Source organism: Lepidochelys kempii, chromosome 1 (genome assembly GCF_965140265.1).
Source record: "Lepidochelys kempii isolate rLepKem1 chromosome 1, rLepKem1.hap2, whole genome shotgun sequence".
Lineage (NCBI taxonomy): Eukaryota > Metazoa > Chordata > Testudines > Cheloniidae > Lepidochelys > Lepidochelys kempii.
In genome coordinates, this window is record NC_133256.1 from 98669740 (window position 1) to 98684558 (window position 14819).

Genomic DNA, 14819 nt, shown 5'->3' on the forward strand with positions numbered 1-14819 from the left:
GCCTGGTCTGCATTTAAAATTTAGGTTGACATAGCTATAGCAGTCAGGGGTGAGAAAAATCCACATAGCCGTAGCTATACCAACATAACCCTCAGTTTAAATGCAAATGGGTTGATGAAAGAACTTGGGGAAGTAAAATTTCTACAGCAATGGAAACCCCCTTTTCATCACTGTTGGTTAATCTATGCTATGCCACAGATATGCTGCTATAGTCCCTGAAGTATAGACATGGCCTCTGTGTATTCAGTTGTTGGGAGGGAGAGCTTCATCCCAGCAGCTCAGATTACAGCTTCATGTAATATCACTGTTCAGGTCTTCCAAATATCTCATTAAGGTCCTACGTAAAAAGAGGGAAATGAGGACCTGATGTTTCTGATAGTTCAAGTATAGGAATCAAGCAGAATAAAATATTGGAGAAAAAGTTTTTTACATTATAAAGGAACAGTAAGGGCAAACCCGTATTTTGTTTAACTTTTGCTTTGCAGTTCATCCTAAAGGGAGTCCTAAAATCACTTGATTTTCTTTATGCTGCTGAAAAATAGTTAATGGTAGCAGTTCCCTGTTGAAAGGAACCATCTTTTTCTGTTATCAGCACTGCTATATGCAAGTATCTGGGGAAAGCCTGGTATATTAGTATTTGTAAATGTGAACTATTGAAGATGAGTTGATTTGATTTGATTTGAATAGTAAGATAGTTTAAAAAAGAAAATTTTACTTGAAAATGTTCTATTTTTTTAAACAAACTTTCTAATATCTACTAATCATTTCAGAAAAATGATTAAAGAAATATGCGGACCACTGTATTTACTCTGACTGTTGTCACTAAATGTTTCCTCCTCTTTTGTATTATGTTAAACCTAAACACAAATCCTCTGAAGGATGGGAGAGAATTAAATATCTTGGTGCTTTTATATTTTAGATTTGGAGACTTGTATTTGGGAGAACAGTATGTCTTGATCTGAAAGATGCATTCTGCAATAGCTTGCTCATTTATAACTTTAGGATATTTGAAAGACGATATGGCAGCCGAAAATTTTCAGTAAGTGCCACTTCTATCATTTTCAATACCCACAATGATTGCTAAATCCTCTGGTCTCACATTATTGTCAGATATTTATCTTGTTGTTGTCTTTGTGGAGAGATACTTTGTTTCATATTATATAAGCTAACCAATTTTTTTGACTGGCATGTTGGATTTTAAATATTATGTTAAGGTTTATTCTTAATTGAGATTTTATTTCCATTAATCAATTAATGTATTTTTAATTGGTATTTTTACCCATAAATCACAATTGAATAACCACAGAACATTTTTAGCTTTTTTTCATGTTATAACTAATGGCTCAATCGAAGAAAAAAATGTTGGTAGGGTACAGCAAGTTTTATGTGGTCCGTGAAAATGAATTTTATTGAACAATCCACTTCTTTATACTTCTTGAAGATGAGAGAGACTGGTCTGGTAAACCCATGTTGTAAAATTGTCCTGTAATGCTCAAGGAAATAAACTTCGCTTAATTGCGCTATTAAAATAGACATTTTCAACTTTAAAAATTAGAGCTTCTGCCTCAGAGCTTTATGTCATCCATATGTTTAATCTTATAGAATTAACTAGCTCCAGTTAAATTAATTAATTAATGTTTGGGACTTATCTGTGTTGTTTTTTCCTTTTCAGTCCTTTTTACTGGGCTCCTGGATGCTGTCTGCTTTGTTTGATCTTCTCCTTGTAGAAGCTGTGCAATATGCATTTGGCATCACCATCAGCAGTTTGCCTTCTGGATTGTAAGTAGTTCTTAATGGGCTTGGCTTTGTCTTAGATACTATTTCAAGGGATTACTTAGCACAGATTTGAGTAAAATAACCTACTAATGTAACCCTTCAAATGCAGTATGTCCTTTTTTGTAAAACGTAAATGTTCTTGGCATTAATATTCATTTGTATAACACTATTTTCCAAATATGACCTGCAGTAGAGTTGAAATATTTTTAGTATTACACTTCCACTTCGTGATGACTTTCAATTCCGCGACATTGTCTTTTTCTCTGTCTTGGAGTAACTAAAAGGAGTTACCTTGCAGTGCTGGCATCTTTTAAGCTTTACCCAATACAGTGTTCTTGAATATTTGTTTTTATTTCACACTCTCTTTTAAGTTTTAACTATGCTGCTAAAAGCACAAAACTAATGTTACTGTAACTCACTTTTTAAAATATGCAAAACTGTATGCATTTCATACTGGAAGGTACTTCATTAGTTCACATTTCAAAACTCTTGAGTTTTATAGGACATTATGTATATGTGTATTGCATTTCATATTTGAAGAGTGAAGTGTTTAAAGCTTAAGATTCTTTAGGAGCTCAGTTTCAAATAAGCTGCTTTTGAGATTTGTATAATAAGAACAGAAAACTAGATGGCTAACTCAGTATTTGCATTTAGGTTCACGCTTTAGTGTGGTCAACCTCACATAGTTATGGGTTTCCATATGCTGCATGCTCTTTGGTATTAAGAAAAGATTTTATAGTCACTGTTTTCTAATGTCAAATGTAAGGGCTTTCGGTTTCTGATCCTTAGTATATCTGATGAAAAAAACATTGGACATTCTCATAAGCATGTGGAAAGTTATACTGTAGTTAGCCCACTAAAAAAATGTGTTTTTTGTTAGACTTCTAAGGTTAGCTATTATAAGGGTCTTGTAATGTGTCAGTATTCGGAAAGATTAGAGGTGGGACGTACACTATTTGTATGTCTGTATAAATGAAATCCATTATTCGGGAACAAAGTATATACTATCTGTTTAAGCTTTAGGGTATTCCAGACATTAGTGATGTTGTATATTACACTTACAGGAAATAATTAACAATTTGAATAATTTATCTCTTCTACTATTCAATGTACTTTTTATTTATGATTACATAATTTGATTAGTTTTAGGGTGTCAAAATACTGCTACATAAAAGAGATTTTATGTAAACCAAATGTAAATATCAATTAAAGAAACTTTCTCTTCAGTTCATGTTTCTGTTCTCCTGGAAAAAGCTGAACTTGTGAATATAATAGATACTTTGATTTTATATACTATCTAGCATGTAAATATAAAATCTTAATGCATCATGTAGAAGCAGATATGTTAACGAGTGGTCACACTAAAATTCTGCAGAGCTGCATGTGCTTTATTTAAATTGTATATACACTAGCATGGACATTGACTCTTTTACACCTGGAAATATTTACATTTGATTGAGAGGCAGTACATCATGGACAATATATTTATTTGCCTGCTTCCCCCAGACGGTAGATCATAAATATCTTAGTTCTCCTGGATTTACTGTGAAAAATGTAAAACACATTGATGAAACATTCATATTTTAACTCATTGGTATTCCACTTTTCCCACAATTATGCTACCACAGATCTAATGTGTTCCAATATTGCAAACTCCAGAGCATTCTTGAATACAACTAAGTTGAAATGTCAGACTTCAGTGAAAGTCACTTGGCCACATTATAAGCATCTTCTGATTTTTTTTATATCATTTCACTGTTTATATTACTTAGTGACCTTAAACTCCCAGATCGAAAACTCTTCCTGCGCACACTTCGAAGATAGTTGCGATAAAGCATGACACTGATGACTCTAGCCTGAAATTGTTTAGAAACAATGTAGTACAGAATAACATCTAAGCACGTACTGAGATTCATGAGAAAGGTGGTAAAGGCTGCCCACGGATTGTAACTCTGGTCTTCGTCTTGCAGCATCAGGAAGGCAAAACAAATGTGGAAGGGCACAAAGCAGACAAGCACTTGCACAATCAGAGTAATTATAATTTTTATAGATCTTTCTTTAGCTTTGGGTTTCAGTTTGGAAGTCCTGCCGTGGACAAAATGGTAAATAATGATTAGATAGCATCCAATCATGATAAACAGGGGAATCAAGAAAAAAAAAATCAAACGAGAAAAATTTAACATATTGACTTCCTTTAGATGGATGATATCGAGCATCTTCATGCAGGTAGTAAAATTTGAGGCTTTATCTGGATCCGAATATAAAAATAGCAGAGGGGAAGTTGATGCAAGGGTCATTATCCAGATACCAATGCAAGCTAGCAGAGCTTTCCTTGTATTTCTAAGTTCTTTGACGTGTTTGGGCTGGACAATGGCCATATATCTATCAACACTTATAAAAGCAAGCAGCCACAGAGCAATGCTTGGATAAAACACAGTGAAAGCACCAAGAATCCGACAGAATATATCTCCAAATGGCCAAGCTTGCTTTGCATAGTAGGTTATCCGAAAAGGTACAGACAATATAAAAAATAAGTCAAGTAATGCAACATTCATCATATAGACTGTTATAGTTGTTCTTTTCTTGGTGGTGCAGCTGAAGACCCATAGTGCAGTGATGTTCACTAGCAATCCAATTATGAATATAAAACTATAAAAGACAAGTGATGCAATCCTGTACTCTTCTGGGTGCCAGTTTCCTGGCATAATGTTTTGATTCTGATGGTATTCATTCATATTTTTTTCCTCTTAAAACATGATCCCTAAGAACAAATGAAGTAAATAATGAGTAATTAAAATTACAATCAAAATTAGAGTTGGAAATTTGTATCGAAGCAAAACAGGTTGTTCTTATTTCTTGACCACAATTATTTTTTAAAACTCATTTAAAAATAATTGCAGTCAAGAAATAAAAATACATTATTGTAACTCCCAAAACGTGGTAGGCTTACTCTATCAACATAATGTCTACCCCAAAGAGATTACATATAGTATCAAACTTGTAGGGAGTGATGTGTTATTTAATACAGTAAATTAAAGTATAATTATAGATTTAAAAAAAATTAACTAATTAAAAATGTGTCTTGTAAAAGGATTTCCTAAATATAATGAGAAAATTTGAAGTCAGGGATTGCTGAATGTTGTTATGTTTCACTTTTTGTTTGTTTGTGTTACTGTAGCATCTAGCAGTCCCAGCCAGGGACCAGGATCCCACTGTGCTAAGCGCTATACAAACACAGAAGAAAAAGACAGTCCCTGCTCTAATGAGCTTACAGTATCTGAAGTTTGCTGTTTTAAACAGTTGCAAATTAAACAGAACTCTTCTACTTGTCCTTAAATTCTGTAAGTAGCCTTTTCTAAAGAAAATACTCCTCAAAAGTATATTTGTTTTAAAAATTAATTACTAAAATTGAGTAATAAAAAGAACAAATAAACATGAAATTTGGTGTAGTTCCTATACACAAGGAAAAATATCAGTTGTGAATTTTAGCTACAAACTGCATAGTTCCCAATAGAACATATGAAAGGCATGGAAAAAAAGAAAAAGGTAGCTTAATACCTACTTAGATTCTAAGTATAGTATCCATACCCAGGGTTTGAAAAAAATTTGCCAGATACATACTAGTGAGAAGACTACATTTATAACTTTTATTTTAATACAAAAATTCGCAATGGAGAATGAACCATGCAAATTTCACGGCAGTGTCCTTGTGGGAAGCTGCTGGGCAAAGGGTCAGCATTTTTTGTATCAGCCTCTTTGTCATAAGTGTTTGAAAACTGAAGTTTCATGCTGCTACCTCAGCTGCTGAAAGAGAACAAGAAGCTTTCTTTCTTTCTCCACCCTATTTTGGTGCAGTGGTCTACTATGTGACGTCCTTAGCCTCTTGGTGGTTGTCAGTGTGCCTGTGCTACTGTACCCCTCCCCCAGCTTCGTAGTTCCTGAAAGGAAAGAAGAATGTGTTCTAGTGTTCCTGCAGCCTCCTGGCTGCTTTGTGTATGGCAGGGTTCTCTATTACTCAACCCTTGACCCAGCCTCCTGACACTTGGGGGGTGGGTGGGTGGGCTGGGATCACTGCTACTTTATTCCTCCCCCAGTACCCTCTGTGTGTGTGTGTGAGAGAGAGAGAGATCTCCTTACCCCCAATAATTGAATAGTTCCCAGTTCCTGACTGATACTGCTCATGGTTTTCCCAAGCAGCAGAGGAATGCAATTTCCATGAGGTGTCAGTGGACATTTTAGGCTTGTAAGTGACAAAAGCATTTAAAGAGTAATTTAGTTCACTGTTACTCTCTGTATTTTTTTTTTTAATCTTTATCTTTTCACTGTAATGTCTGCCATCTACTTTACTTACTAATACAGAGCTTCCAGATTAGACCCATGGTTTGTTTAGTCCAATATTCTGGCTGAAAATGGCCAGTTACAGATGCTTTTGAGGAGACTACCCCTATATTGAACAATAATGACATGACCTGTCTATATGGGAAATTTCTTCCTAATCCCTATCAGTTAGGGTTAACTTCTGCCTTGAAATGTGTGGTTTTATATCTCTCACTTTTTGTTGTTGTTCTCTATAATGGAACTGTAGTTTATTTCATTATACACACAAATAAATCCTATACTCTTGGTCTCAATGAAATTTTCTCATTCATACAAAATGTTGCTGATTATTTGAGGATGATTTAGTCATTAAAGTGAAAATGTTAGTGTAACGGCAATAAAGTAAAATGGACTATTACATTCGGAATGGAAAAATTATGTAGTGTATTGTGGTGACAAGGAAGGAGGGAGTTTCAGAAATGCCTCTGAAGTGGTCAGCCCAGAGGATGGGTCAAATTAAAAGGAATATTTTTAAAAGATATTGAGGCACATTAGAAGAAGGATGGGACACATCCCAAAAGTAGGATTCTGTTAATGTGCAGCATAGTGATGAAATCTTATCTACCAATCAATCAATTCAATTTTGATAATGTTTTCATAAAGATATTCTTTTCCTAAGAAGTTACCAAAAAAAATAACAAAAATTCTGTTAATAAAATATAAGTATAAATATGAATCAGTATTATGAGAAATATACCAACATGTTTGGGAACTGACTCCCGAAAACACTCCCAGCAACAGTTACATTTTTGTTTTTATTTTAGGCAGTGTGTATCCTCAAACTTTTCATTCCTTCTTTCTCTTTATGCGTTTTAGATTTCTCTCTCTAGTGATTAAGTGCCTGTGATATACTTCTGAGCTCCTACACCAATTTTATAAATATAATGATTGCAGTGTACAATAGTAGTATATGCATAAATCTGCTCATCCATACTCCATGTTGCTTGTGGCTTGTAGCTTACTTGTAGGGTCTAGTTAGTTTATTAGATGTGCCATTCTGAGACATGTAAATGAAGGCACATATTGAAACAACGAAGGATTTTTTAATTGTTGTTGAAGACCTAATTCCCAACCTTATTTGGTTTAAAATGTGTGTCAGGAGTCTGGCATGCAGTCAGGAGTCTGCTACACAGGTAAGAAATACCTACGTATATTGGGGATGGGGGCGGGAAGGTTTGATGTATAAATAAATGCAACTATGACTGAAATCAAGCCTTTGCTGCGTGCATGGATATCCATTAATACCAATGAGAGAGCAGTATATGTAGATCTTCATTGTGTGCATCTGAGCTGAGAATTTTGCCCCCATTACTATATTTAGTGATGGGAATATTTAGCTGTTTAAACTGAATAAGTGGATTTATCAAAAGGTCTTAAAGGAGGTCACTGGTTTCCAAATGATATGATTTAATGATTAGTGGAGGTTTTTAAGGTATTGTGAAAAGACTTTCCTGTTGCTGATCCATACAAGTATTGTCATTCATTTTATATATATATATATTTTAAATTGTGGGTGGTGTGTGAACAACTAGTCAAGATGATAAGCTCACCTGAGTGCTGTTTTTGGGACTTTCAGGACAAAGGCAGAATTGGTTTTTCCTGATTTTGACTGAGAGCTAGTACACTTATATATATAAAATCTATATCTATAAAGAGCTAAACTGCTTTTGGAATGGTTGCTCAGTTTTTTGGGGTTCTTGACGCATACATTTTTTTTTTATTTTTTTTTGGTTACCATCTCTCTGCCTCCATCAAATGTCCACATAAATCTTCTGTAGTTTGGGTGTATTTATGGTAATCAGCAAGGTCCAGTAGGTTTGCCCATTCAGTATATGCAAATCATTTTACTATCTAAACTACTTAGCATCAACATTGATTTTTACCTGTTACTTATGGAAGGGTTCAATTAATTATTAAAATACTGTGACTACATGTGTTGTTAAAAAACAAAATCTGTTTGCTTGAATTTACAGTCATATAATGCAGCTGTTATTTAAAGTCCTTATTAGGAGTGGAATTAAGCTTCCTTTTATTAGTTGTAGAACAATTCATATTTTTAAAGAAGGAAGTCAATCTGAATAATAAGTATTGACATCTAAGTTACTTTTATGCTCAACATGAAAATAATTGATCAAACATTACTTACCTTTATGCACTATAAAGTTACTTCAGTGATGCTTGTTTTGTACTCTCTGATCTGTAGAAGGTTTAGACTTGCTTCTGTCTGTCCAACTTAAACTTACTAAAATAGAAACCCTCCTGCATAGTCAGGAAATGATGACGTAATGAAGCCAGCTCTGGTATTTCTTATTGGTTTATATGTATTTGTATGTAGACCGATCATGTCCTTTAACTTGCCAGGTTTGTCGGCTGACAGAATTCTAACATTTTTTCAGCAGGTATACTTTTATAATATTTCTGTCTTTAAAATCAGTTTCTTTGCAGAGCATACGTAATACAACTAACTCCCTTTGGCTGAAGTGTTTTGGGAATATCAAAAATATTTGGATAATTGATGTTTATTGAATACATTATTTGCATGAGGGAAATAACCAAGTTTTGGTTAAAAGGAAGTTTCTGATAAATAGAGTTTTAAATATTTTGCACAGACCATAATCTCCTCTTGTGGAAATCCCCATTGTACTTGCATTGCCTTGAACTGGTAGTCAGCCTGAAAATGAAAGAAACTCATTACATTTGAAATAGAAAGCTTGAATCTCTTGTATGCATTGTGTATCTATATCTATATTTTCTTGTTGGCAAAGTAATGGTGCTTTAATATTTTTATAGCTTTCTAAAATAATACTAAATATCCATCATCTGAGAGCTTGCCAGAAAAACACTATAAACTGTTCTTACACCTGGGGATCATTTTTTTTTAATAAAAGGCACATGACGGGAAACATCAGTATTTTCAGTATTTCCTTTGACAAGAGAAATGACATCTTTTTTTTTTAATCAAATAAAAAATTTAATGTTATGAGCCCTTTAGTATGTCCCATGTTAATTATACTGCTTTATCAGGGCCAGATAAAATCTGTTTTGAAATTTTTTGTATATTTTTAGATATTTGGCAATTATTGTATGTATTACAGTGACACTCATCATATAGTGAAAAATTCTGTAGTTCTTAATCTTTATTCTAGCAAATCTCTCAATAATGTCAGTAGGAGTTTCTCAGAAGTAAGGATCAAGACAGACCTGCAGGATTTGGGCCTTAGTGAAGTGGAATCAAAGTCCTAATTTGCATCACTGCATTCTATTAGAGACCTAGAGTCCTGTCACTTCTCTATGAAAACGGGTTGTTGGCCTCAGCCTGAATTTAGTGGATAGGTATTTACATCACTCACGTCAGTGTGCATGGTCGTATAGTCAGAGAGTGAGATATCTTTAACTGTTTCATATGGAACTAGTTTAGAGGAACTAAACTTGAGCTACGCATGTGATAATTTCAAAGTCATTCCAAATGAAACAAGCATTAAACTCTAGCCAGTCAACCCCCCTAGACACCTAATACATCCCAGCTTCTCAGGATGCTGCAGCTTTTGTTCAAAAATGATTTTGTGGTGATTGCTTGTAAAATTGTATCTTTTAAGACACTGCTTAATCATAAAATGTTAAACATCTTAAGAAACTAGTGTGTTTTAAGGGTTGCAAGGTGGCAGTTGGTGTTGTAGTTCAACAATGTTAGAACACTGAAGTTCACTTACAGTGGAGTGAATCACCTGTGTGATATCTTCAGACTGAGTAAAAGTTCCCTGAAATGCTTTTTCTTGGTCTCCAGCATTCATTATGTCACGCTGGATCCTATGCAGAACTCATGGAAGAGAGTATCCAGGGTGCCGAGCTCCTCCTTCCCCCCACAAGAATACTTTCTTATTTGAGAAGTAGCATACAGTATACCATATAAACAAATGGAAAATGCAAAACAAGTACAGAATTAATTCTGGCTCTGGACGGAAAACAGCTGTGTGTTTAGTTCGGGATGGGAGGGATGCTGTGCAGTGAGCTCCCTCAGGTTGCTGTTCATGTTAGAGGAAAATGGCTGGCCTTACTCTCTCTCCTGTTGAGCAGGAGATGAAGTTGAAGATGCCATGTAGTTGCCTCATTGGACTACCAGTGAAGGGTGTAGAGATCTTGTTTCAAGTTATCTTCTTCCTCTATGCTACAGTGCCAAGAGAAGGTTAAAGGGATGGACTTTAATTGGCATCTCTTGTGATGGTGACTTTGTTGTAGGGTAGTGACTGACATCTTGGCTCAGGTTGGCTACCTTAGCTATGTCTGGGTGTTTTCTCTAACCTGGCTCCTGTTGACACACACAAGTCTCTAACCTGAATTTAATGGTGCTTTCAACTCGGCTTCCTGGCCCATCCTGGGATAGGAACTGAAATCCAGATGCTGCTGTCATTTGGGCTGGTAACCAGCCCACTTTGTAGTGAGGATGCAGGCAAAACAACTCAAGTGTTGATAGTTCTCCAGTGCCTTCCCTTAATTCCCTGCATGTACTCAGAAGGACAGACGCATTCTCCCATAGTTCTCTGGGAAAAAGTCAGAGTGGCTCAGTGTACTGCAGCACCAGGCACCATGGGATATGCCCCCAGAAACCCTAGTGAGCCCTAGGTGAGTGCAGCACCAGTGAAGACACAGTTACTTTGGTATGGCTTTGTGGTGTGGCTGTTCAGTCCTGGGCTAGGCTAGTGTGGGTACTAAGATCAGGTTGCTAATCTTCCAGGTTAACTCTGCAGTGAAGACATGCCCTAAATGTGGTGATGTGCTAAGAGTGAGAGGGTTGGTGGCTATGTTTTACCCCCCAGAGGTTCTCCTTCTGTTGTGGGAATTACTTGGTTTTGGTTCCTTCTTTTGGTCCACTTTCTTGTCAACAAGAAGAGAAGAAGCGCATATTTTGGCTGCCTACCCCTACTTCTAGCTCCTATTAAAATAAATGCCCAGTATTGTGTGTTTCATGGAATCATAGAAATACAAGGCATCAAGTCCAGCCTCTGCTTTGAGGCTGGACTAGGTATGCCTAAACCTTCCCTGACAGATGTTTGTTCAGCCTGTTCTTAAAAACATCCAATGATGGGGATTCCACAACCTCCCTTGGAAGCCTATTCCAGTACTTATCTATCCTTAGAGTTAGAAAGTTTTCCCTAATATTTAACCTCAATATCCCTTGCTGCAGATTTAATCCTATTCTTTTCTGTTTTACCTTCAGTGGACATGGAGAACAGTTGATCTCAGTCTTCTTTATAACAGCCCTTTACATATTTGAAGACTGTTATCAGGTCCCCACTCAGTCTTGTTTCCCTTGTCATCATGATTGTGAAATTACTGTGAGGGAAGAATATGGTTTTGTTGGGGATCATCTTTATGCGGTCATTCTCACTGGAAGGAAGCAACTCATGGTTAGTTTCTTTCTCTCCCTGTCATACTGCTGTATTCCTAGCATAGTAAAAGGGGAGTAGTTTCATAATGGGTTAGTCACCTGGCCTGTTTGTTGCGCTGTGTGAGCTTCACAGGGGATACAGAGAGTTCTGCATCTGAAGAGAGCAGTTATCTACAGCTTCAGCCTAGTAGGAAACAAGCTATATCTTGCATGTTTTCCTTCTCTCTCAGTTTACCACCATTAGGCTTAATGTGTCCCTCAGAAAGAAAGCGGAGACTCAAACTTCTTATTCAGGCCAGTTCTTCAACTGTGCAGGAAACGCCTGTCTCCAATATCCCAATCTATTAACTATTACCAAGCTTGTTGTTGTGGGTGAGTTCACGTACCTTCATTGGGCACTAACCACAGCCTTTACTTGTTGAAAACTTAACCTGAAATCTGTTTTAAGTAAACACCACTGTAGTTGAGATTAGTTTACTGTTTAACAGTTGATTTTTCTAAATGAATTATAACCCACATGCATGCTCAGATCATCTTGAAATTTGCTGTGCCTCATTAGGGCTTGGGATAGGTGTGGGGTTAGTGGTTAAATTTGGGGTGGTTTGAGCAAGGGCTTCGTAAGATATAGTGCCCCTTATAAAAATCACATGACATCAACCTTTTACAGTTCTTATAGTTTTTTTGCATACAGCTGGGGCTCAAACTGTTGCTCTGATCCACCCCAAACTGATATCACACAGTTGGGGTTCAAGTCTGCTGTTGTCCAGCATCCGCTGCCCTTTTGGGGGAAGCAATATTTCAAAAGTTATTTGGGATGAAAGTTGTCTCTCCAGGGTGGCTCAAGTTTGGACAGTGAACCAGAGAGTGATTTGTGCATACTTTATAGGTGCTTTATAGGACTGCTTATCTGTGGCAAGCAAGAGATGCACATGACAGAGTCACTGAGTAGCTAAGGGCAATATCCTGCAGCCTTTGAACCTGAACCATACTCACCAACTGTGAGTTTGAGTTCTGCTGTTGGCAGATTTCTGAGAATGTCTGCCGTACGTGTTTCTACTGTTTCTGCATTCTGCTTTGGGGGTGGAGAGAGCTGGAAAAGAGCATCAAGTACCCATCCACCCTCACTATGGATATATTAGGCTCCACAAGAGTTTGTAAAAATGCATCTGTAGCTTGGCAGACACCTGAAAGACTGAGACCAGGATTGGCAAAAAATAACGGAATGATTTTATTATCATAAAAAACATGCCTCAAGTTTAAAAATCAGTTTGTTTTCCTATGTATCCTTATAGATAGAGTGACCAGATGTCCCATTTTTATAGGGACAGTCCTGTTTTGGGGACTTTTTCTTATATAGGTGCCTATTACCCCCCACTTCCTGTCCCGTTTTTTCACAGTTGCTATCTGGTCACCCTACTTATAGATACAGTAACATTTGCTTATATAATCTTCCAGCTCCTAGTAGATAATCAGTTAGGCTGAACTCTTCTGTTGATCTCCTTTGGAATTGAGCAATAACAACTGTATAACTCTGCAATGCATTGAGTAACAGTTTAACATTTTTCTGGGGTATATAGCACCATCTAATGACTGAAGTATTATCTTCACTAATCATCACAACTTGCATTGCTAGACAAAATACCTTTGCTAGTTCTGTCTCTGATGGATTGTATTATGGTAACCACAAGTCCCTTGGAAAAGTCAATACTCCTGACACATAAAGTGGACTATAACCCTAAACCTTAAATAGCACTAGTTATTCAATTATGTACATGGTATTTGACATACTATTAACAAAATTTTAATTGTATTTTTCATATTTAGATTTTACACTATTTTATATTTGATTTACCAAATCAATTGTAAATTTACATGTGATGAGTCTTTATGAATACATAAAAATTTCTGTAGGCAGGAATATCTTATCCATGTTCTAGAATACCCAGTGATATTTACAGGGTAATATTTGACTTAAAACAAGCCAGTGTGTGCACATTCTGATCCCCGATGCCTTCAGTTCCATCCACTCCCCCCATCCTATATTATCTAATAATAGTCTAAACATCTCTACATGCAAATATATTTTAAGTCTATTTTTTTGTTTTCTATTACAAATAAACTTTGGAAGACACATGATATTTAACGTAAGTCTTTTTGTATACCTGACATTCTTAGAGGCTTAATTGAAGGCATACATTCATTTAAAACTAACCAGTATCTAATATGTATAAATACAGATGGTACCCTACAGATGTAATTTTACAATATTAACGGGAAAATGCATCTCTTTAGAATTAGGTTTTATGTCTTAATATATCATTTAAAACTTTGCCATGAATTTTCTTAGAGTGTGCTCCTGGAATGTAATAGGATTTAATCAACCTTTCAAAAGAATTAAAATCCTGAGACACCTCAGATTTAAAAAAAAAATAGGTGCCATCTAGCTTTATTTCAGGAAACTCATGTAGCAGAAATATATGCCGATAGAATCAAGATGATGTGTTAGGTGTTGAATATCATTCATCATTGAATTCTAAGAGCAGAGGCACATCCATTTTAACTCATAAAAATATGACTTTCAATATATACCGTTTTGGTGTGATCACAAAGGAAGATACGTTCTTGAAGGCTGTTTCAACTCAAAAATCTTAATTCTAAGAAGCATTTACAGTCCAAGTGGAGGTAATTCTGAATTTTTTAAAGACATTGCAGACATTCTTTCCAATTAAAAAGGCAATCCTGTAATACTGGGAGGTGACTGGAGTGCTACACTAGATAGACATCGGACAGATCCAATTACATGAGACCCAGCTTTCAAAGCACAATAGGCCAACCCTCGTTTATTAATGAATGAATTTTTTAAAAAAAATATGTTGAGATAGGGACACCCCAAGGAGGATCACTTTACATTACGTTCTTCTTACTCCAGAATTGACTTTTTCTTGTGTCTTCAGAACTGATTGCAAGATGCCTAGAAGTAGCTATTGATAATAAATTAATTTCAGATCATGCTCCAGTTATACTTACCATAGATGCTGGTTACACATCATTAAAATCTTCTAGGTCAGGGGTTCTCAAACTTCAGTGTGCTGCGACCCCTTTCTGACCACAAAAATTACTAGACAACCCTAGGAGGGAGGACTGAAGCCTGAGCCCACCCACGCCCTTCTGCCCTGCGCACGTGGGATGGGAAGGGGCAATGGCAACCACCGAGCCCCACCGCCCCAGGCGGGGGAGCCAAAGCTGAAGCCCAGGGGCTTCAGCCCCAGGCGGAGGGCCT

General features: G+C 36.3%; 2 protein-coding genes across 2 annotated transcripts in view; one reads left to right on the forward strand and one right to left on the reverse strand.

Moving 5' to 3' along the window:
- Window positions 1-14819, forward strand: part of UBAC2 (UBA domain containing 2) — a 165429-nt gene that overhangs the window by 34540 nt on the left and 116070 nt on the right. The window contains exons 3-4 of the mRNA XM_073348554.1: window positions 920-1039; window positions 1673-1779. Coding sequence (XP_073204655.1) covers window positions 920-1039; window positions 1673-1779 — 227 coding nt within the window. The remainder of the gene's footprint in view (window positions 1-919; window positions 1040-1672; window positions 1780-14819) is intronic.
- Window positions 3012-8379, reverse strand: GPR18 (G protein-coupled receptor 18). The gene is made up of 2 exons (XM_073348567.1): window positions 8300-8379; window positions 3012-4537 (listed from the first exon to the last, which is right to left on the reverse strand). The coding sequence occupies exon 2, from the start codon at window positions 4509-4511 to the stop codon at window positions 3519-3521; it is 993 nt and encodes a 330-aa protein (XP_073204668.1). The 5' UTR covers window positions 4512-4537; window positions 8300-8379; the 3' UTR covers window positions 3012-3518.